This window comes from Stenella coeruleoalba (genome assembly GCF_951394435.1).
Source record: "Stenella coeruleoalba genome assembly, chromosome: 19".
NCBI lineage: Eukaryota > Metazoa > Chordata > Mammalia > Artiodactyla > Delphinidae > Stenella > Stenella coeruleoalba.
In genome coordinates this window covers 46,665,037-46,688,652 of record NC_137165.1, presented here as the reverse complement: position 1 = coordinate 46,688,652, position 23,616 = coordinate 46,665,037, and the positions used below count along the sequence as shown (strand labels likewise).

Sequence of the window (23,616 nt, the reverse complement as noted above, 5' to 3'; positions counted from 1 at the left end):
CGGGGGTGGGCAGGAGGCCCTCCTTCCACCTCCCCTCCCACCTGCTCCCTCACTTTCCTTGACTCTCCCCCCAACGCTGTTCAGCATGTTCATCATGATCACCATCTTGACCAACTGCGTGTTCATGACCATGAGCGACCCGCCTTCCTGGTCTAAGCATGTGGAGTAAGTCTCCCCCTCCCCCGGTCCCCCGGTCCCAGGTGTCTGCCGGTCCCAGGTGTGCACTCTGAGGATGCCCAGAGTGAGACTGCTCTTGTCTTCCAGGGAGACAAACGCTGTCACTGCCACCCCCATCAACAAACACCTTAAGTCCCCGGAATGGCACACACTGTCACCCAATGTCCTCAGCCCCTGGGTGGCACGTGTCACTTCTGTGCCCTCCTTCCCAGGAGGCCCATCACTGCCACCCACACCCCGGCCCCGGCGTGACATGGCTGGCCCTGGCCGGCCCTCTCCCCGCCAGGTACACCTTCACGGGGATCTACACCTTCGAGTCCCTCATCAAGATCCTGGCCCGCGGCTTCTGCATCGAAGACTTCACATTCCTCCGGGACCCCTGGAACTGGCTGGACTTCAGCGTCATCATGATGGCGTGAGCAGGGCCCCGAGGGCGTCCTGAGGCTGGGGAGGGGAGGGGGCCAGGCCTCAGAGGGTGGACCGCAGGGCTGTGGGTCCAGCTTGCAGATAGCGGGCTGCACATTCCCGGAGTCTGGCTGGGAGTCTGTCCCGGTGCCCCTACACATAGCACATATGACCACACACAGCAGCCCCGAGCCCTAGTCCCACGGGTCCCCACCCGGGAGAGCTGGGCTACCCTTGCTAACCCCACTCCTCAGCAAAGCTGCTGCACTGTCTTCCCCAACTCTCGGGCCCCGACAGGAAACTTGCTGTGCCTGACCTGTCCCCCCGCAACTCCACGGTAACCCCAACTACGAGGATTCCTTGGGAATCCTCCTTCTGGGCCTGGAGAACCTGTGACTTCTGCCCTACCGCCCACCCCCGGCTCTGACACAGCCCTCGCCCCAACCTCCCCACCCAGGTACCTGACGGAGTTTGTGGACTTGGGCAACATCTCAGCCCTGAGAACCTTCCGGGTGCTGCGGGCCCTGAAAACCATCACAGTCATCCCAGGTACTGGGGAGGAGCAGGGACCCTCTGCCCAGGCCATCAGGCCTCCCCCTTCACCCAGGCCTGGAACCAGGCACTCAAGTTCTGTGACTCAGGGTCACAACCCTCCCAGGTGGTGTAGGACCCACACCAAAGCCTGGACACAGAGGGGCCCAGGTGGGAGGATGAGTTTTAGGAGGCAGCATAGCAAGGTGGTTAGAGCACAGATTCTGGAGCCAGACTGCCTGGGTTCAATTCCCACCTCCACCACTTCCTAACTTTGACCTTGGGTAAGTGGCTTCCCTGTCTGCCTCAATTTCCGTATCTGTGAAATGTGGATAATAACAGTACCACTCATCCGGTTGTGGATGAGAATTCAAAGCCTTGATAGCAATAAGGTGCTTAGAACAATGCCTGACACAGGGTATGTGTATTCAATAAAATAAACAGACTGGGCAGAGCAGAGACCTCCACCTGAGAGAGGCACAGAGAATCAGTGATGGAAAGTCCCAGCCCTGTGGGTTCAATAATGAACACGCCACATACCCACTAAGCAATCAGGCCAGGGCAATTCCAAAGTAATGCAGCAAGAAGCATGAAATAACTAGCATCTGGATCATCCGGACCCTCAAAAAAGCATGTGGAGAAACTGGAGAAGGTTCATTAAAGGAGAGAAAGATGATCTGAAAAGGCATGGAGAACAGACTCTGGGAGGAGGGGAAATTGTGAAGTCATAGTGCTAGAAAATACGTTAGTTCTCCTCTAGTCCAAAGCCCTCGTGAATTGCGGTTGAGGAAGGAGGGACCCCGGGAGGGAAGAGCTTACTGAAGGCCACACGGCACGTTGGCCCCTGAGTCAAGGCCACAATGCCTTCCCTCGGTGCCAGGCTTCCAGCATCCTCAGAGCTCAGGGGACTTTTATAAGGAGGCTGCTGAGCATCTGTTTTCATACCAGGATAAGAAAAAGAAATAAAGTCACACTGAAGCAAGAGACACACTGATTAGGCCCAAGGAAGAAGTTATGGTTCTTCTATAAACGATGGAATCTGAGCCTGGAATTCCATACGATTTGGCTATGCCTTTGACCGTCCAGAGGAGTGGAATGCAATATTGCAAAGTCAGCCTAGAGCTTCTCAGAGTGAACCCTGCTGTTCCTTGGGTGTTAACAGGCACTAAAAGAGAAAGGGGGCTTCCCTGGTGACGCAGTGGTTGAGAATCCACCTGCCAATGCAGGGGACACGGGTTTGAGCCCTGGTCCGGGAAGATCCCACATGCCGCGGAGCACCTAAGCCCGTGCGCCACAACTACTGAGCCTGCGCTCTACAGTCTGCGAGCCACAACTACTGAAGCCCGCGCGCCTAGAGCCCGTGCTCCGCAACAAGAGAAGCCGCCGCCGTGAGAAGCCCGCAAGCCCGCGCGTAGCAACGAAGACCCAATGGAGCCAAAAATAAATAAATTTATTAAAGAAAAAAAAAGAGAGAGAGAAAGGGTTCTGTGTCAAATAAGGTGAAACGTGGCATTAAAGTTTTTGTTTCTGTAGGACTTTTCCGAGCCCTTGTTAGGCTAATCTACACAAGGACCCTCCCTCCAAGAGGGCGCTCCAGAGCTCAGCCTGCCCCCAACGTGATTGAACCCCTTCTGTTAAGGGCACAGCTTGCGAGATGAGCGTTCTAAGGAACACCCTTCAGGAGTGCTGACTTACGACATGTATTCAGCTCCACTGTGTGGCTGGGTGTCGCTCTCCGAGTTGGGGCAACACACTGTGAAGTCTTCGTAGTCCCTTGTCTAGTGGCTGAGATTCGGTGGCCATGCAAGGCTCCAGATGGAGGTTGTAACCAGAGAAGGATGGGGCTAATTTGGGAAGGCTTCGGGCAAGCAGTGCCCCAAGTAAGTCAGGGCTTGAAGGAGGTGGAGTAGGCAGAGGCTCGCAGGGACTGAGTGGGTGAGTTACCCCCTGCCCTGCCCAGCCCCAGCTCTCACCCTCCCTGTGATCAGGGCTGAAGACCATCGTGGGAGCCCTGATCCAGTCGGTGAAAAAGCTGTCAGATGTGATGATACTCACTGTCTTCTGCCTGAGTGTCTTTGCCCTGGTGGGGCTGCAGCTCTTCATGGGAAACCTGCGGCAGAAGTGTGTGCGCTGGCCCCCGCCCTTCAATGACACCAACACCACGTGGTACGGCAATGACACCTGGGACGGCCAGGAGAGCTGGGCCAGCAACTCTACCTTTGACTGGGATGCCTACATCAATGACGAAGGTAAGGACGGAGGGTCGGGGGGCCAGTGGGGTCTTTCCCAGCCCCGATGGCAGCCCTTTGTGAGACAAAGAGCATGGAGAAGACCTGAGTATAAATCCGTCACTTGCCAGCTGGGGTAACCGCTGACAAGTCGCTTCATCTCCCCCTCCCTCAGAATCTTTACCTGTAAGATGGAGACAACAATACCTTTCTCAAAGGGTTTGTGCGACAACAAATGCCAAATTGCTTTGAAAATCCTCAAACTTTGGCTATAAAAAGCAGCAGTGCGTAGTCCCTAACCTACGTACTCCTTGTTCTCCATCACACCACATGCTCGCACCCTGGCAGGGCCACTGCCAGGCCCCCGCATCCTATTCACATACCCAGACTTCATAGCCTCACACGCACGAGGCAACATTCTCACAAAGCCACTATTACTTCACACGGTGCCTCCTGGCAGCTGAGAAAATGGTACCCCTTCTTCAACCTGGCATCCTGGATTCTAGCCACATCCGCCCCCCCTTCAGTTGAGGGTCCTGCACAGGCACATGGTAGCCCCATCCACATACATGCATGTCCCCCACCCCGTATCCCTCTGTACCCCTGCGGCACCCCACACTAGGCACTGAGCTGACAGCAAAATGTATCTACCCAGAGACCTTGGAACTTGGAGCTGCCCTTAAAGGAGAGGGAAGGGGCACCCAGACAGCATCCGTTTGGTGCGTGTGGTCCACACAGATGTGTCCACAGGTGCACGGTGGGTACTGTGCCCACAGTGTCCATGTGGTGACATGTTTCCTTTGTGGCCTCTGACTCCCAAAGGGAACTTCTATTTCCTGGAAGGCTCCAATGACGCCCTGCTCTGTGGGAACAGCAGCGATGCTGGGTGAGTGACATTGGTGGGGGGGTGGGGGGGGTGGAGGGCAGATGTCCCAGGGTTGTCAGAAGATGGGGGATGATTAGGGATGAGAACCTGGGGTGGATGGAAACGTAAAGAAAATTCATGGACATGGGGGAACACTTTCCATTTTGGGGGATGCAGACAAGACGGAAGGATAGTTTTCTCTTGGGATCCCCCCATCTATCTCCCGGCTGGAGCTCTCCTTTCTCCCTAAAGCCAGCGCCCATCCTATCCCCAGGCGCTGCCCTGAGGGTTACGAGTGCATCAAGGCCGGGCGGAACCCCAACTATGGCTACACCAGCTATGACACCTTCAGCTGGGCCTTCCTGGCTCTCTTCCGCCTCATGACACAGGACTATTGGGAGAACCTCTTCCAGCTGGTACAGCGGCCCCCGGCCCTGCCCCTCAGCCCCATGGCTACCTCCCTCCATCTCCACAGCCTCCTCCGGGCTTGGTGGGGCCCCTAACAAGTCTGTCCCCTCCGTGGTACCCCCTAAATGCCCCTACATATGGGTTCTCAGAGCCCTCTGACACTAGGTACCTGCCCAGATCTGAGCCTCAGCCCTTTCTTCCTTTTTCTCATTTGCCTTAAGAGCTGAGATCTGAGCCGGGCACAGACTCCCAGGCCTCACAGTAACCGGTAGGGCAGCTTGGACTCCAACTCTGCCCAGACACAATTATTTGCCTTCCACTGTTTGCAGGTGGGCAGGTTGGCTCTGGAGCAACAGTGCCTGCTGGTTCCTGGTGATGTTTCTAACATGATGATGTTAATAATAATATTTAGTAGTAATAATAATAATAGCTACTATTTGCTGAGCTCTTACTAGATGCCAGGCGCTATGGGAAAGCTAGGACTCAAGCTGATCCCAAAGCCCATGTTCCCCAATTTTTATCCTGGTTCTCTGATCGCAAGATGTCTGGCTGAGGTCCTCTGGGCTTTCTGAGCCAGGAGACCAGGAAGGTCTGGGTCCTGAGTATATATTTTGAAGCACCCCAGAATGTGGCTTAGCCTGCCAAGGGTGGCTATACCTTGCCTCAAAAGCCCTCAAACTGCCGGGCTCTGTGAAGGACCCTCTCTGTTTACCTATCTGGGCGACGGATGTATGGAGATGGGTGTGGGTGAAAGCAGGGGAGTGCCATGTGACGCGCTCTCTCCCTCCCCCGCTCCCAGACCCTTCGGGCAGCCGGCAAGACCTACATGATCTTCTTCGTGGTCATCATTTTCCTGGGCTCCTTCTACCTCATCAACCTGATCCTGGCGGTGGTGGCCATGGCATATGCTGAGCAGAACGAGGCCACCTTGGCCGAGAATCAGGAGAAAGAAGAAGAGTTTCAGCAGATGCTGGAGAAATTCAAAAAGCAGCAGGAAGAGGTGGGGAAGGTCTGGACTCAGGGAGAGGAGGCCGAGGACCCAGGGATCTCCCTGCCCCTCAGCCTGGGTGCTCCTGGGCAGGCTGAGGGGGGTCGGGGGAGGCGTGGGGTAGGGCCTGCGAGGCAGAGGACGGGGAACAGAAGGCCCAGGCTGGAGCTTTGGTGGGGTGGGAGGCATGCAAGCAGTAGAAAGAGTATTTCTCAGCTCAGCGCCTCAGTTTCCCCGTATATAACAAGGAATCTGGAGTAGTTAAACCTGATGTAGCCTTCCAGCTCCAATTCCTATGGTTTTATGATTCCTTATGGGCAGCGTACGGGTCCAGGCTGAGGGAGAGGTGGGTCCTGATGAGGCCCCGGGGAGCAGCTGTACATTTACCCATTGTCTCATGAAGTGCAGGGTCAGTCAAGGCTTCAGAGAGTGAAGGGTCTTCAGGATGTGTCACTTTGGTCCCTACCCTGTCACCCCACCACCACCGAGGTTGCCGCCCCTGCCCACAGTAAGCTGGGTGCAGGCCAAAAAGAGGGGCCCCCAGCCTGAAAGACTCAGGAAGAAGCTCTGAGCGTCCATTAGTCCATCCCCATGGCTCAGCAATGGACTTTATGTCCATCACCCTTGCTGGTCCACAGGCCAAGGCCGCTCAGGCGCTGGAAGGTAGGGAGGCAGACGAGGACCCAGCCCACGGCAAAGACTGCAATGGCAGCCTGGACACATCGGCGGGGGAGAAGGGGCCCCCAAGACCCAGCTGCAGCGCAGACAGCGGCATCTCAGATGCTATGGAAGGTGAGTGCCTGGCATCCCCATACCCACCCTGCTCTGCCTGTCCTGCCCATCAGGTTACTTGGGCTCCCGGGGTGGGGGCCGGGAGGGCCTGGCTGGGCCCAGCTTCAGGACAGTAACTTAATATTGGCATCGAAGAAATGGCTGTGATAAATATAGTCCTGGCTTACCCTGGCCCAATTCTGGCTGCGAGGCCAGGCTGTGGCGGGAACTGGGGGCTTCCGGGAGGCCTTGGGGGCTGCCAAGGCAATGGGGAAGGACAGGATAATAATACGAACCAGGAAGGCCCAATGTTCCGGAAACTGGAGATCCTGTTCCTCAAATATCTTCTCGGTAAAAGTTAAACATCAAAGGTCCCTCTGCCCAGATAGAGTCACAGACTCCCCCAAATCCCTGTGCTGCCCCCCAGGCCTCAGTGGGACACTAGGATTAGGTAACGAGGAGAGGGTGGATAGACATACAGATGGATGGATGGATGGATGGATGGTTGGGTGGGTGGGCTGAAAGATTAATGAATGGGAAGAGGCATGGGTGTGTGGATGGATGAGAGGGAGGGAGGAGGAGGAAAGGGGGAAGCAAGGGAGGGAGATGCAAGGAAATCTGACATAGAAGGGAGCGGGCCCCTCCCCAGGTGTCTCGCCTTGGGCCAGGAAGGACTTGGAGGACTTTGCAAACCTCTAGAGGGCCCCATCCCAGCTGACCTTGTGTGACGGGCATCCAGGTGTCTCTGTGCCCTGCCAGAGGATGCCCCAGGGAACGCTGGGCAGGGCTGGCCGAGGAGGTCACTCAACGCCGTCCTTGCTGGGACTGTGGTGGGAAGTTTGGGGCCTCAGACACAGTTTGGGGCACCTGCAGTAGCACCCGGGTTGGGGGTAGGGGTGTAGAATCTGCAGCCTGGTTTACTAATTCTTGGGTGGGGGTGCGGCTCAGCCGCCCCCAAACTCTGGGGTGTCCCAATCACGCACTCAAACCCAGGTGTCTATGGGGCTGCCCTGGGAGTCCTCTTTCCTCATCTATGACGTGGGGGCACTAATATACTTACCTCATCCATTTCCGGTGGTAATTAAATGAGAGCACGCCCAGGCTGAGAACCCCCATGGGCAGCAGAGGCCTGGAAGACCAGGAGGAGAAGCAGCGTCACCCATGGGCCTTATGGAGCCCCAGGGGTTTAGAGCTGGAGTGGCAAGAACAGGGGATGTTTCCAGAAAGCTACCCTGGTGGGAAAGGAAGGACTGGCTGGGGACAGTCTGGAGGGGCCGGCATACTGGCAGTGAGAGGGAGAGCCCTCGGGGGGAACCATGGTTTGCTCCTGAGTGGTGCTGGCCAGCAGCAGGTGGAACTGGGACCCAACCCCCTGCAGTGGCCTCCCGCCTCTCCCTGGGGGCCCTTGGGCCCCTCCCCAGCCGAGATCGCAGCCCTGGGCCATAGGCAGAGGATGGGAGTCACCCCATCGCGTTGGGGGGTGGGGAGCTCCAGGAAGGCGGAGCTGAAGTAGAACACTGAGAGAGAGGAACTAGGGGTAAGGCTGCTGAGGGTGTGGCTTTTTGAGGGTCAGCTAAGGGACAGCGTGTTGGGGGGCGGGGACTGAGGGGTGGGGCCATGTGGGCAGCGTCTAGAGGGATGGATCTTGAGGGTGACCCACTGAGAGGCGGGGCTTGGAGTAGGCCTCCCTGAGGGGGCGGGGCTTGAGGTGTGATGCTCCAGGGGGTGGAGCTTGGAAGGTGGCACCAAAGACCTCGGTGGAGGAAGGAGCACGTGAGGGGGGATCCTCATCAGGTATCGGTTTCCACCCTATTCCCAGAGCTGGAAGAGGCCCACCAGAAGTGCCCACCATGGTGGTACAAGTGTTCCCAGAAAGTGCTCATATGGAACTGCTGCACCCCGTGGATGAAGTTCAAGAACATCGTCCACTTGATCGTCATGGACCCCTTCGTGGACCTGGGCATCACCATCTGCATTGTGCTCAACACCCTCTTCATGGCCATGGAGCATTACCCCATGACGGAGCAATTTGACAGAGTGCTCAACGTGGGCAACCTGGTAGGGAGCGGACGAGGGAGAGGCTGTCCTTCCTGTGCAGGACAGGAGAGGGGCCACAGGGCCCGACGGGCTGTGTGGAAATATGGGTCGCGATTAGGGGGCATAAGGGGACAGGCTGGGGTTATTTTCCCAGCATATGGGTATAGGGGGGCATGAGTTGATGTACCAGGGATGTGCATGGGGTGACCCATGGGACGTGGAATTTGGGTTTTAGGGTACTTGGGGGCAGATAGAATAGGGATGAGGTGCTTGACCTCTTATGATCAGGATTTCAGGGGCTTTGGGGTCCAGGCCATGCCCTGGAGGCAGAGATGGGGGAGTGAGAGCATAGAGGTATGGGGGTGGCTGGATGGCAAGTCTCTCCACTTTCAGAGGTTGTTGTGGGCCTAAGAGGGACAAAGGGACCTGGAAGTGGGGGCATAGAGCCATGGGCACCCAGGCTCAAGAGGCCCCCGCTCACCCTGGAGGCCCCAGGGCATAGGCCCCCAGCCCCGAGCCCCCCTGCCCGCTGCCATTTCTCTGGCCTGGCCGGGCCAGCTCCCCCTCCAGCCCTTTCTGCTCTGCTATTGTTGACACACACTGATCCGCCTGCTTATCCCTGCCCATTAGAAGCATTATCACCTCGTTGCCAGCCCCTGTGGAGCCTGACAAAGGGAAAAAGCTGCCTCCTCCTCCAGTCCAGCCCCACCCTTCCCAATTGCCTTTGCAATCTTTCCAGGATGGCGAATGGGCGAGATGCTCCCCCTCTCCTGAGGCGTGGGGAGCCCAGGAAGAGTCAGATTTGGGGCCTGGGGCAGGACGAGGACTGGGTGGGCGGCACAGGAATCAGACCCTGGACTCCCCAGCCCGCGAGGCAGGCACGTCCACCCCACGGAGATACCCGAGGTGGCCATGGCCAGGCCGGGCTGGAGGAGCAAGGGTGTGCTCTGGACCCGCGGTGCAGCTGCTGGGGTGTGTGTGATGGGCCCGGCCCGCCGCCTGCCCACCCCCTGCCCACACTCTGCTGCTGTCTGGGCACCTGCTACGGGCAGGGACAGCTCCTGGGCGGGGCTCAGCATGTGCCCGGGCAGGCTGTGGGCCCGGGGCAGCTGGTGCCCGGCAGGAGGGGGACTGTGCCCAGGGAGCTTTTAGAGGTTCTGCAGCTCTCAGACAAGTCCAGGGCTCTGGGGGCTCAGCTCTGGCTTCTCACTGATCCTCTGCTTCATCCTCTTTGGGGCCCTGCCTTAGACTTCCAAAGCCACCAAGATTTTCTGGGTCCTGGGACCCCAGCCAACCAGGGTAGAGAGGCTGTAGGGTGTAGGGACAGGACACTGGACTAAGCCCCCCCAAGACCTGGCTTGAGACGTGCTTCTAGGTGCTTGCTGCTGGCCTCTCTGAGCCTCAGTTTCTCATTTCTGGGATGAGCGCGATCATTCCTCCCAACCTCACAGAGGCTGGGATACCCATAAGGTCACAATGTGAACGACAGCACGCTCTATGAGTGCTGAATATTATTATGATTGGGCTGAGGCCCCAGGAAGTCACGTGACAGGCCAACAGTCACAAGGCCAGGAATGGACGGGCCCCGGCGTCTGAGTGGTTCCCACTCTGCCCTGTGGCATGGTCGTTCCGCTCCTCACTCACTCACATACACACATCTGTGGGCCGTGGGTACCACTGCTTGCACCCCCAGGGCTCTGTCACCCTCCCCTCGAGCCCTGGAGGTGGGAGTGGGGCTGGGGACTCCCGAGGTCCTGTGCCCCTGAGGCTCTATGACGGGGGCTGCACCCCACCCTGCAGGTCTTCACGGGCATCTTCACAGCAGAGATGGTGCTGAAGCTCATCGCCATGGACCCCTACGAGTACTTCCAGCAGGGCTGGAACATCTTCGACAGTATCATCGTCACCCTCAGCCTGGTGGAACTGGGCCTGGCCAATGTGCAGGGGCTGTCGGTGCTCCGCTCCTTCCGTCTGGTGCGTGAGGCCCTGGCCCCCGGGCTGGGGAAGGGTGTGGTGAGGATGCCTGGGGGAAAGGAGGAGAAGCCTCCAAGAAGCCAGAGGGCTGGAAGTAAAGCCCCCTCTGCCCTTTGGTCACCACGCTGCCTCTTAGAACCTTTCTTACTGGAAAAAAGGAGAAAGGTGCCCTCCCCCTTATCGCACAGAGCTGCTGGGGGACCAAAATGACAGCCCAGGAGCTGACATTTGGGCTTGACTCCTAAGTGACCTTGGGTGGCAGTGGGGTGGGGACTTCGACCCATATTGCAGAGCTGGAAGCTGAGGCTCCGGAAGTGCGTCAGTAGTGGAATTGGGACTCCGACTTAGCATCCTTTCCACTACCCCCTAGGGACCTCTCATGCATCCACAGAAGTATAGAGGAGGTGAGCTACACCTCTGTGTACCTTTCACCCGGCTCCAACAGCTGTCAACATTCTATAGTTCTTGTTTTATCTGTCCCCCCAATTTTTCTGTGGGGAACATCTTAAAGCAAATCCCGAGATTTCATTTCACTTGCAAATACTTCAGCCTGTATATTTAAGAGATAAGGACTCTTTCTTTTGATCACTCAAAGAGGATGAGGTGGTAGGATGTGAGCATTCCCATTTCATAGAGAGGTAAACTGAGGCCTTGCATCCCTCAGTGGGTGGGAGTTGAGCTGTTCATTCTGGGAATTCCCTGGTGGTCCAGTGGTTAGGACTCTACGCTCTCGCTGCGGAGGGCCTGGGTTCAATCCCTGGTCAGGGAACCGCTCTTTCTCCTCTAAGGATGGGGCTCTCTTGGGGCTGGGCCAGGGGTCCCCGGGCCTCACCGGCCCCTGCCCTCCCCCTGCCCGGCAGCTGCGGGTCTTCAAGCTGGCCAAGTCGTGGCCAACACTGAACATGCTCATCAAGATCATCGGCAACTCGGTGGGGGCGCTGGGCAACCTGACGCTGGTGCTGGCCATCATCGTGTTCATCTTCGCCGTGGTGGGCATGCAGCTGTTCGGCAAGAGCTACAAGGAGTGCGTGTGCAAGATCGCCGCGGACTGCAACCTGCCCCGCTGGCACATGCACGACTTCTTCCACTCCTTCCTCATCGTCTTCCGCATCCTGTGCGGGGAGTGGATCGAGACCATGTGGGACTGCATGGAGGTGGCCGGCCAGGCCATGTGCCTCACCGTCTTCCTCATGGTCATGGTCATCGGCAACCTGGTGGTGAGTAAGGTCGGCTGGGTGGCTCCCCCACCCTCGCCCAGGACATCCAAGTGTCCAACGTGTGTCCATGCCTTTACTTCCTTTAAATCAGGCTGTCGCTGAAGGGCCCTTTTCCCATGAGGTTACGCTGTGTGACACCGCCGATGCTTGTTTTCTACCTAACCCCAGCCCCCAAATGGCAGTTTTGTATGGTTTAACTCAGTGGCTCTCAAATTTTAACCTGCTTAGGAATCACCTGGGAGTTTCTCAAAACCTAGATTCCAGGCCCCATGCCCCAGAGTCAGGTGCAGCAGCTCTGAGCCGTGGCCCAGGAACCGGCATTTCTAATGAGCTCTGGGTGATGTCACTGCCTCTGGTACAGGGACCACACTGCGAGTAGTACTGTTGAGACCTAGTGTTTTGGGTAAAGTAACATGATAACTGGAGTCAGACTGACCCATGTTGCAGTCCCGGCTCCTCTGCTGTCTATGTGACCTTGAACGAACCACTGCTCTCTGGTTGGCTGAGTTCTCTAACTTCACGTGGAAGAAAAATGGTAGGCCCCTCAGGGGGTGGCCGGGAGGATTGACTGTGACCGCAGAAGGCACAGTGTGGGGTTGGTACCAGGAACTCCTGGCCCTTTTGTCCTCCTACCCTCTCACCCTCTGTCCCCAGGAACTAGGCCATGGGCACTGGGAGGATCTGGAGGTGGCATGGGCTGCACCCATCCTGCCACTTTCTGTATGCGGGGCTGGTGCAGGGAAGGAGGTGCAGGGGCCCATGAGAAACGGGGTGTGAGGCCATGGCCCAGCTAACCAGAATTTCCGTGGCTGGGGCCGGGGGAGACATCTCCCCTCACCCTGCCGACTCTGCTCCTCCCCTTCTTGGGGTGGGGTCACTCCTGCGAGGAGAGCTGTGCCCAGCTGCCCCCTGTGGTGGCCAACGCTGCCCCGGGCAACAGGGGGTGGGAAGACACACGTCCCCATGTTCCGCAAAGGCCTGTGGAATCCTTGAGCTGCTGGGTCAGCGCTTCTCAGATACGGCTGAGCTCCGGCTGGGGGCAGGGACGGACTGGCGGTGGGGGATGTCACCTTGACTGAGGAGGGGACCGTGGGAGGGGGTCCCAAGCCCCCAGGGACAGCCAGACAGCAGAACCCAGGCTGGTGGCTCCTGGGAGGGGGGTCTTAGGGAGTGGGGAGAGTGAGGGAAGATGGAGAGTGAGGGCAGATGTCCCAGCAGAACTTTGGGGCAGGATTCGGGATGGGTGCGTGGGAGCAGGCTCTCAGTAGAAGTTTGTAAGGGCAAGTTTAAGGGCCTGGAGGTAACTAAAAGGGTCTGCAGGGGGTTTCTGTCTGTGTGTGTGTAAACTCAAAAACATTTCAGGCCCCTACTTTGCCACCTGATGACTGGGAAACCTTGAGCAAGTTATTTCTCTCTGGCCTCAGTTTTTCTCATCTGGAAAATGGGGATGATGGGAGTGGTGACCTACTCCACTGGGTGGTCGTAAGGATTACATGACACATTTCAAGTGCTTAGCGGCAAAGCACTTGGCCCAAGAGGCCAGGGGAGTCCGAATGTTACAGGCGTCGGGGGAGCAGTGGCGGATACAGTACCTATCACCAACCAGCATCACACTCCTGGTGTTGGGCTCTGCCACGTGCCGGTTCCTGTGCCAGGGGCTTTACGTGTATTATCCCTAATGCTCTTGACGACCCTGCACGGCAGGTAATGTTGGCTCTGTGCATCCAGGAGGCACAGCCCAGAACCACACAGCTAGTGCGAAACGGAGCCTGGACTAGAACCTGGGTCTGTGTAACTCCAATAGCAATAGCGTCAATACCAGCAGCAATGGTACCAATGATGAGGTTAGCATCAGCAGTGCCGGCGATGACAGCTTGACGTCTACTCATGTTTATTCAGCATTCTGAGCACTTTCCTGGTATTGATCTCTTAATGCTCACCACCCCTATGAGGGCCGTGCTGTTCTGTCGAGCAAAGTCTCTGGGAGGTTGATTAGTAACCTGTGCAGGATTTGAACCCAAGCAGTCTTGCCCCAGAGTCTGGAACCACTGCACTGCACTGCCTCTGTGTGTGTGCACCCGCACCCTCCCGTCACACACACATGCACACACACACAGACACACACACCTACCCACCCTGATGCCCTTCTCCGGCCCAGCTCTGTGGCTCTCCCACTTTGCTCAGAGGAAGCGGAGTGACCAAGGGGGGTGGCACTGCCAGCTCCTTGGGCACTGTCCCTGCCCACCACCCTCCCAGGCCTCATGGAAGCAAGTGTCTGCCAGAGGGCACCGGAGCACCCCACCATGGTGTGTGGGGACCCAGGTCCCCTGCGTCCATGGTACCTTGGGGCTACTGTGAAGAAGAGGAAATGACCAGGGCATGAGGAACCCACCCCTCAGAGCCCCCCAGGGGAACTTGCTGTCAGTCCCCCTTCCCTCCAACCCACCCCCCATGCCTGGCCCGAGGCAGCTATTTCTGTCCCAGGCAGGAGCCGTGTGCAAACCCTGCTGACCCAGAGAGCAGCTAATTCCCATCTCAGATGTGTTTCTGGCAACTGGACACCTCCCGCCAAAGAGGGAAAGAAAAACCAGTAAATTTTGGTGGGGGGCAAAGGCAGAAAAGTAGCTAGAAGGCACGGCAGTGGAGACAAATACCGCCAGCACATTCTCCCAGAGAGAAGATATACAATATACTATATATATATATATATTTTTTTTTTAGACCACATTTTAAAAAATTTTTTATTTATTTTTATTTTTGGCTGCGTTGGGTCTTGGTTGCTGTGTGCAGGCTTTTTCTGGTTGCGGCGAGCGGGAGCTACTCTTCATTGCGGTGCATGGGCTTCTCATTGCAGTGACTTCTCTTGTTGTGGAGCACGGGCTCTAGGCGCGTGGGCTTTGGTAGTTGTGGCTCGTGGGCTCAGTAGTTGTGGCGCACGGGCTTAGTTGTTCCTCGGCATGTGGGATCTTCCCAGGCCAGGGCTCGAAACCGTGTCCCCTGCATTGACAGGCAGATTCTTAACCACTGTGCCACCAGGGATGTGTCTCTCTCTCTCTCTCTCTCTCTCTCTCTCTCTCTCTCTCTCTCTCTATATATATATATATATATATATATATATATATATTTTTTTTTTTTTTTTTTTTTTTTTTTTTTTGTGGTATGCGGGCATCTCACCGCTGTGGCCTCTCCCGTTGCGGAGCACAGGCTCCAGACGCGCAGGCCCAGCAGCCACGGCCCACGGGCCCAGCCGCTCTGCAGCATGTGGGATCTTCCCGGACCGGGGCACGAACCCGCGCCCCTGCATCGGCAGGCGGACTCCCAACCACTGCGCCACCAGGGAAGTCCCTATATTTTAAAGATATTATGTCAACATGATAGTTAAGACAATGACAAAAAGACTTTGGAGGACACTGGTGAAGGCCAGACAGTGAGATGCATGGAGAAGATGGCCAAGGGTGGGAGATTCACATTACAGTCCTCCCTTGGTATCTCAGGGGATCGGTTCCAGGACACCCTGCAGATTCCAAAGTCTGAGGATACTCAAGTCCTATAGAAAATGGCGTAGTACAGTCGGCCCTACTTCCTCATGTCCACTCATACAGCCCCACCCTGAGACCCCCAGAGTAATACCTGCCTCTGGTTGACAGGAGACAGGACCCCCACCCCAGCCAGGCTGTACCTTCCTCCTCACTGCCCTGGGGTGGGAGTAAGCTGGTGGAAGTCAGGGCCACTGCATTGGGTAGCCGCTGGGGTATCCATTCACACTGTAGTCCAAATAAATGATGTCCTCTAAAGTTGTACAAGGATTGGAAACCGGGGTTCTAGTTCTGACTGTGCTGTTTGTCCTCAGGCAAGTCACTCCACCTCTCTGGGACTCAGTTTCCTCAGTCATAAAGTGCTGAGCTGGCCTCAGAGTTAATCACACTCCTCCCTGTACCTTGTAGAGTCTTCTGTTACCACACACATAACAGCCAACAAGTTCTGAGTGCCTACTGTGTGCTCTACTCGTATTGACCTTTTAATCCTCACAACAATGTGAGGAGGTAGGTATTGGAACCATCGCCATTGTACAAATGAGGAAACTGAGGCACAGAGCAGTGATAGGACTTGCCTCAGGACACACGGCTAGTAAACTGGGGTTCAAAGCCAAGCAGCGTGGTTTCAAAACCTGTGCACCCCAGTCTCTGCTTTGTGCATACCCACTGCATTGTATTTGTCTGATCAAATGTCTGTCTCTAGGCGGAGGGCAAACAGACCACTTGCTTCTACACACAGTGGGAGGGGCTCAGTAAATGTCTGTCCACTGGAAAATAAAGTTGACGCGGGTAGACCAGTAGCCTCTGAAGTCCCTTTCAGTGGGGCTAAGAGAAGAGAACCCGGTGGAGCAGGGAACCCCAAAGGAAGAAAAGGCAGTGAACAGTGGTAGGTGAGACGCCCCTTCTACAGCAACAGGGGACATGCATCTGGGTATCGGGAGCACAGGGTCTATTAAAAGTCCCATTTAGGGCTTCCCTGGTGGCGCAGTGGTTGAGAGTCTGCCTGCTGATGCAGGGGACACAGGTTCGTGCCCTGGTCCAGGAAGATCCCACATGCCGCGGAGTGGCTGGGCCCGTGAGCCATGGCCGCTGAGCCTGCGCGTCCGGAGCCTGTGCTCCGCAGCGGGAGAGGCCACAGCAGTGAGAGGCCCGCGTACCGCAAAAAAAAAAAAAAAAAAAAAGTCCCACTTACCAGACAAGAGAAGAAGGCTCAAAAGATTCAGCCTACCAAGAAGTCCTGGAAGCTTGGAGACAGGAGTCCTGTTTTTTGTTCCACATCCCCTGGCAGTGGAGGTGGAGGACAGAGTCATAGAAAGAGTCCCTGTCACTCAGTGGGCCTCCCCGAACCCTGCCTCTGCCTTGGTCAGCAGAGTCCTATCATGTGCGTAAGACTCAGTTTCCCTATCTGTAAAGTGGGCGTGACAGTAGCACTCCTCACCTTCACAAGAAGTTGTGAGGGTTCTGTAAGGTGACGTCCTCTTAACAGCCCACCATGAGGTGGGTCTGATCAGGAGACCCGAGGCCCCTCGTGCTGGCTGAAGGTGGCACCCTCAGGGGCCTAGAGGCTGAGCGCAGGCTCCCCCCAACCCCTGCTTCCCAGGTCCTGAACCTCTTCTTGGCCCTGCTGCTCAGCTCCTTCAGCGCCGACAGCCTGGCGGCCTCGGACGAGGATGGCGAGATGAACAACCTGCAGATCGCCGTCACGCGCATCAAGTGGGGTGTCGGCTTCGCCAAAGCCTTCCTCGTGGGGCTGCTGCATGGCAAGATCCTGAGCCCCAAGGTTATCATGCTCAGCCTCGGGGGGACTGGGGAGGCTGGCGAGGCCGGCGAGGCTGGGGAAAGTGTCTCAGAAGACGAGAAGAAGGAGCTACCGCCCGAGGAGGATGAAAACAAGGACCTCAAGAAGGACAATCATATCCTGAACCACATGGGCCTGGCTGATGGCCCTCCCCCCAGCATTGAGCTGGACCACCTCAACTTCATCAACAACCCCTACCTGACCATCCACGTGCCCATCGCCTCCGAGGAGTCTGACCTGGAGATGCCCACAGAGGAGGAAACGGACACCTTCTCAGAGCCTGAGGATGGCAAGGTGAGCCTGTCGCAGAGCCTGGATCGAGGGATCGGGAGTCAGGCAGACATGACTCTACATTTTTGTGTGACCTTGAACATGGCACAAATCCTCTCCAAGCCTCAGTTTCTCCATCTATAAAATGGGGTAATGGTACCTACCCTGTGGCATTACTGTGAGCATTAGATGAGATGCTGTGTGCAAAGCACAGTCAGCTCTCTGTGAACGGTGGCTGTTATTACTATTAATACAATTATTATGGCATGCCCTGCCTGTCCTAATACCCTAGGCCATTCCCTTCACCCCTGCCCCACAACTCCACCTGGGTCCCCTCTCCCCAGCAGGTGGCGCTCTGAGACAGCATGTTCTCACCTGAGGCACCCTAGCTCCAGGGCCGGAATCCCAGAGGCCTCTCTTAAACCCCCTCTGGGTTTGAAGCTCCTGCCAAGTCCTTGCCATTATCATCTGTTTCTGTTTAGACCCCACCTGGAGGGCTGGTCCCAACCTCCGAGTGTGGGCCAAAGTGCCAGGTCTGGGCTGAGGAGAGGGGTCAGGGGCCCAGTAGGGTTGGGTTCAAGGGGAACAGAGAGCCGGGAGCTGGAGCCGCTACCCCCCCTCCCCCATGCAGGGGGCCTGCTGCTGGGTTGAGGTTCCCCTCTCCTGCGAGGGTGGGGGAGGCCCTGGTGGTCGCCCCCAGAAGCTCAGGCTGAGCCCCCTCGCCCACCCTGCAGCTCGGGCGGGGCCCCCTGCCCGTCCCAACCCTATCGGCGAGGGCCCCGCTGGCACCAGAGCCTGAGTAAACTTTGCCCTGGAAGCTCTTGACTCCTTGTTTCCCCCGAATACATGGCACACTGACTTACCAGGGGCCGAGCGCCTGCCAAGCTATAAATACCCGGGGAAATGTGGCAGCAACTTCGCTCTGAGGAGAGCGGGTGGAGGAGGGCTGGACAGCAGCCGGGGCCAAGGCTCCGGGGACTCTCACGGGGAAACAAGTACGGCTCCCGGGGGGCTGTGGGAGTGGGGGTGCACGGGCAGGGCATGTGGCTCATCGGGTGCCGTGCCCAACCTAACGCCCGGTGCCTCGGTTTCCCTTTCTGTCGTCTGGGCACAAGGCCCTCCCTGGTTTTCTGGCCACTGTCCTGACAGCCGCCCCCTGCCCCTCCAGGCTACCCTGTTCAGGGGCCTCCCCCCCAGCCATGAAGGGGGCCCCTTGAGGGGTGGAGACTGGGGGCAGGAGGCCGGCCTAGGTGCAGCACCGGGAGGAGATGGGAGAGGCCTGGCCAGGCTGGAGCACCAGCCGTCCCACCCAACCCACTCCCAGTTAGGTTCCCTTGGCCCCAGGCTGGAGCTTCGGCTGCAGAAAAATTTCCATCCTTTTTGGATTTCTCAGCCAAACCGACCCTGAGGATAGGAAGGCTCGGACTTTGCTCCATGCTCATCCCCTTCCTTCCCCAGGCCTCATCCCTGTCCCACTCCAAGGGCAGGACCAAGGCCTGTGGTTCTTCTGCCTAGGCCCCAGGGCTGAATGAATGAAGGAATGAATGAGTCTGCTCCACCCTCTCGTTCCCTTCTCCCTTCTGGTCTCCCATCTTGACCTCCCCCGCCCCACCTTGTGGGAGGGCCCGGGGTCACGTGACCCTGTGGCCTCTGCAGAAGCCGCTGCAGCCCCTCGACGGGAACTCCTCCGTCTGCAGCACTGCCGACTACAAGCCCCCCGAGGAGGACCCCGAGGAACAGGCCGAGGAGAGCCCTGAGGGGGAGCAGCCTGAGGAGTGCTTCACCGAGGGTGAGGGCCAGCCCGCGTGTGTGACCCCACCTCTCCTGGGCGCCTCCCCCAGCCCGGCAGACCCCGTAAGGGGCCCGAGGCCGGCAGCAGCCCCAGCCCATTGCCCCCTTGGGGACATCTCGGGGACACACGCATCACCAAAAGCAGGCAGGGCCTTCTTCCTCTGATGCTCTCCTGCCCTGCCCTGTGGCACCCCAGGAGAATAGAATGCTGGGAAGGGGTGTCAGAGCTGGGGATGCCTCCCAGTCCCTGAACCTCTGACCCCTGCAGTGTCGGCGGTAGGTGACAGTAGCGTCAGCCCGAGGGCTGCTGTGCAGAATCCCCACAGAGCCCCGAGTGTGGCCAGCACCGCTCGAAGCAGGCGCTCCGCTGTGGCTGCTCTAAGACTGTCCCCCTCCTCAGCTTCGTCCGCCAGAGAGAGGCCTGCCTCGCCCCTCGGGGACATTTTTGCCCGGAGGGCCTGGGCTGTGGCAGAGTGAAGGCTGCCTGGGCGAGGTGGGGGAGGACGGGGACAGCCTGACGGCTCTACACCCTGTGCTGGCTGCCTGCACCCCTGTGCTCTGGAATGTCTGCATGCGGTTGTGTGTGTGTAGGGGGTGGGGGCGGATCCTGGGAAGGTGGCGGGACTGTGCCTCCTAAGGTGGCCCCCAGGCCCGTGACCGGTGCCCCTGCCGCCGTCCCTCCCCAGCCTGTGTGCAGCGCTTTCCCTGCCTCTACGTGGACATCTCCCAGGGCCGAGGGAAGATGTGGTGGACCCTGCGCAGGGCCTGCTTCAAGATCGTTGAGCACAACTGGTTTGAGACCTTCATCGTCTTCATGATCCTACTCAGCAGTGGAGCCTTGGTAGGCGCTGCCCTGGGGACCGGGCACTGGGCAGAGGCAGGAGCCAGACCTGGGCAGCCCCGAACCCAGAGAATCCTAAAGAACTCACCAGTGCTTCCAGGATGTGTTGTAGACTGTGTTAATTTTCTTAAAGAGACAGATGGGCTCTGAATCCCTGTGCATCCTTAGCTGACAGGTCCCGGCCGGGGATCAGGTGGGGAAGGCCTTGGGAACTGGGGGTTGGGAGGGCAGGATGTGTCAAGGTGAACCCCCCCTGACAGACCAGTGAGGGCTACTATTATTAGGCCTGGGGAAGGGGAGCTGAGGGGCTTCTCCCCACCGGGAACTCACTGGCTCACCTGCATGATGGGCACGGGGAGTCTGCCCCCGCCTGGCCCCGGTGCCAGAACCCTGGGAACCAGCAGCCCCTGGCAGGTAGGGACGTGGCTGCTGCCCCGGCCTCCTTTGGGCCCCGACCACCCCGCCCTGCTGGTGCCCCCAGGCCTTCGAGGACATCTACATCGAGCAGCGGCGGGTCATCCGGACCATCCTGGAATACGCCGACAAGGTCTTCACCTACATCTTCATCATGGAGATGCTGCTCAAGTGGGTGGCCTACGGCTTCAAGGTGTACTTTACCAACGCCTGGTGCTGGCTCGACTTCCTCATCGTGGATGTGAGGCTGCCCCACCCCCGGCCCCCACTCAGATCCCAGGCGGTCCTTGTGGCTGAGGCCCTGCTCTCCCTGACCACCCTCCCCTCCCATTACAGGTCTCCATCATCAGCCTGGTGGCCAACTGGCTGGGCTACTCGGAGCTGGGACCCATCAAATCCCTGCGGACACTCAGGGCTCTGCGTCCCCTGAGGGCACTGTCTAGATTCGAGGGCATGAGGGTGGGTGCCAACGGGGCTCTGAGTAGGGCTGAGGACTGGGGGAGCAGACACAGCTTGGAAGGGGGCTGGGGGTGTCTGTACTCCGGCCACCACCAGGGGTCCAGGTCTGGAGGTCCCCAGGCATCCTCCCACACCAGCCCAAGTGCCCATTCCCGCCCTCAGCCCCCTCCTTCGCTCATCTCTTCCACCACTGGGGGCAGCAGAGGCTGCAGCAGCTCCCAGGAGGGCCCTGAGGGCACCGAGGCAGGAGGAGAGAAAGGAAGGCAGGTCTGTGGGTTTATAGGTGTCCCTCCCCAGCCTCAGACTGGGGCCCCCCAGGACTCCAAGCCTGCCCACCCTTCCCTCAGGCCCTTGAGGGCGGAAGTGACAGGTAAATACGGGGTTTGGGCAAGACCAATGGGACTTCCCCAGGCAAGGGGCGGGGGTGGGGGGTTGGGGTGTCTGTTAGGAGCAAAACCCACGCTAGAGGGACGAACTTCCATGAAGCAGCTGGTTGCAGGTCAGCAGTGCACAGAGCCTGGGGGCTCCCTCCTGGTCATGCAAGAGGCCAGCCAGCACTGGGCCGTCCCACCCCTGGAGCCGGGACCCCTCTGCACCAGAGTGAAAGTGACCTGGCAGCTGGTTGGTGCCCCAGCCAGGAGTAGAGCTCCCCTGGGCATCACCGGGCTTGTGCCACCCACTTTGTCTGGAGGTCATGGAACGGTTTCTCCTTGAAAACAGACAATTCTCAGATTCAGTTCAGCCTGAAATAATGAGGTTGGCCTGGGTGGCCACCGCTGGCAGTGCACGGGAGTCCAGTCCCAAGGGTCCTGCTGCTTCAAAGATTCTGTTGGCTTCTTTTCTGGGTCTGTGTCTCTAATCCTGCGAGCAGATGAGCAGGGGAACAGGTCACGGGGACTGAGTTTCCTATGGGGGCCAAGGAAAGAGTGTTTGTCTCCTGCCCGGTGACCCGTGGCCGGGCTGCTTCCAGAGAAGCCCAGCCTCCACTCTGGGCTGATAGCTCCAGCCAAGCGGAGAGCCCTCTTCAGCCACCAGGCCGGCAACCCACTACCCCTACTCCTTGCTTACCATCCCCCCGCCCCCAAGTAAAGCCCAGCAGACTTCTCCCCCAGGCCTGGTTCAGATGGGCCCTCCTCCAGGAAGCCTTCCCTGCGCAACAAGGCCCAACTGTGCCTGGTCCCCTGGTTACTGTGGGTGGGAACCCTCTCCCAGAGGAGACTGGGTGTCCCTGCCTGCCTGGGAGAGGATCTGGAAGTGACCCCCTCCCTGGCCCCCAGGTGGTGGTGAATGCCCTCCTGGGAGCCATCCCCTCCATCATGAATGTGCTGCTCGTCTGCCTCATCTTCTGGCTCATCTTCAGTATCATGGGCGTCAACCTGTTTGCCGGCAAGTTCTACTACTGCATGAACACCACCACTTCCGAGAGGTTCGACATCTCCGAGGTCAACAACAAGTCCGAGTGCGAGAGCCTGATGCACACGGGCCAGGTCCGCTGGCTCAACGTCAAGGTCAACTACGACAACGTGGGTCTGGGCTACCTCTCCCTCCTGCAGGTGGTGAGTGTGACCCGCTGCCCCTGCCCAAAGCTGGGATGGAGGTGCCCCCGCATTCTCATTGTACCTGAGCGCCCTGCCGCTCCTTGTTAGGGGGCCGCCCACCCTGCCTCTAGGGCTGTGGGACCCAGAGGTAGTGTCTATACCTCTCCGGTCTCTATTGGATGCCTCCCCAGGGGAGCTCAGGGCAGGCAGCCTCTGGGGAGGACCAGGCGGGGGCAGGGAGGGAAACTCAAGGATGGAAGCAGGGGGCAGCCCCCTCCCCTCACACCCAACCACACTCTCTCAGGCCACCTTCAAGGGCTGGATGGACATCATGTATGCAGCCGTGGACTCCCGGGAGGTGAGTGGGGGTCCTCGAGATGTGGCTGGTGAGTTAGCCAGGGGAGAGGACTCAGACCCATCCCCACCCCATGCTGCCTCCTCAGGAGCCCCCGAGACCCCACAGCCTGGGGGTGGATGGGCCCACAGTGCGACAGGGAACAGGGAGCAGGCAGCTTGTGCCCCCAGCCCACCCAGCCCACCCCATCCCATCCTGTGGCCCCTGCAGAAGGAGGAACAGCCCCAGTACGAGGTGAACATCTACATGTACCTCTATTTCGTCATCTTCATCATCTTCGGCTCCTTCTTCACCCTCAACCTCTTCATTGGCGTCATCATTGACAACTTCAACCAGCAGAAGAAGAAGATAAGTGTCCAGCCCTCCCCTCCCCGGGCTCTGTCCTCCCTCCCTCCGTCCACTCCTTCCTTCCTATGTTCACAAATGCTGCCCCTGCACCTGCTGTGCTCTCGCTGGCTGGTGGCATGATTCAGCAAGGCTGGGTTCACATCCCACCAGACGGCCTTGGACGAGTGAGATGTGGCCACCTCGAACCTCGGTTTCCTTATGTACAGAATGAGGTTCGTGCCGCCTGCCATGCCGGCTCATTCTGAGGACCCAACGAGACATTGATGGAAGGTGGCCCAAAGCGGGCAGTGAGGCTGCACTGACCCCTTGCCTCTGTCGGTCACCCAGTCCCCTCCCCTCCCTTCTCTGGGCCCCTGAGTCCCCCTTCCCCTGCCTCCCTTGACCCCCATCTCTGGCTGCTCCAGGCAAGTCCCACTGGCCCCCCTGCTGGGGTGCGGGTGGCTTTAAGGGTGGTGCCTGAGAAGGTGAGAAGGGGGAGGTCCTGGAAAGTGAGAAGGAGGACACCCCCCACCGCAACCTTACGGGCCCATCCCACTATACTTTGGAGGGAAAGACCTCTTCATGACGGAGGAACAGAAGAAATACTATAACGCCATGAAGAAGCTTGGCTCCAAGAAGCCTCAGAAGCCAATTCCCCGGCCCCAGGTACCAGCCTTCCGGGCCCC

The 23,616-nt window shown here is 58.3% G+C and overlaps 1 protein-coding gene across 1 annotated transcript in view; it reads left to right on the top strand.

Moving 5' to 3' along the window:
• Positions 1–23,616, top strand: part of SCN4A (sodium voltage-gated channel alpha subunit 4) — a 45,422-nt gene that overhangs the window by 17,676 nt on the left and 4,130 nt on the right. The window contains exons 4-23 of the mRNA XM_079903582.1: positions 77–165; positions 464–592; positions 1,040–1,131; positions 3,102–3,362; positions 4,164–4,227; positions 4,481–4,622; positions 5,414–5,614; positions 6,241–6,394; positions 8,193–8,431; positions 10,211–10,384; positions 11,245–11,601; positions 16,738–17,229; positions 18,862–18,994; positions 19,683–19,837; positions 20,319–20,492; positions 20,588–20,710; positions 21,988–22,266; positions 22,553–22,606; positions 22,814–22,955; positions 23,499–23,596. Of these exons, the coding sequence (XP_079759708.1) occupies positions 77–165; positions 464–592; positions 1,040–1,131; positions 3,102–3,362; positions 4,164–4,227; positions 4,481–4,622; positions 5,414–5,614; positions 6,241–6,394; positions 8,193–8,431; positions 10,211–10,384; positions 11,245–11,601; positions 16,738–17,229; positions 18,862–18,994; positions 19,683–19,837; positions 20,319–20,492; positions 20,588–20,710; positions 21,988–22,266; positions 22,553–22,606; positions 22,814–22,955; positions 23,499–23,596 (3,552 nt within the window). The remainder of the gene's footprint in view (positions 1–76; positions 166–463; positions 593–1,039; positions 1,132–3,101; positions 3,363–4,163; positions 4,228–4,480; positions 4,623–5,413; positions 5,615–6,240; positions 6,395–8,192; positions 8,432–10,210; positions 10,385–11,244; positions 11,602–16,737; positions 17,230–18,861; positions 18,995–19,682; positions 19,838–20,318; positions 20,493–20,587; positions 20,711–21,987; positions 22,267–22,552; positions 22,607–22,813; positions 22,956–23,498; positions 23,597–23,616) is intronic.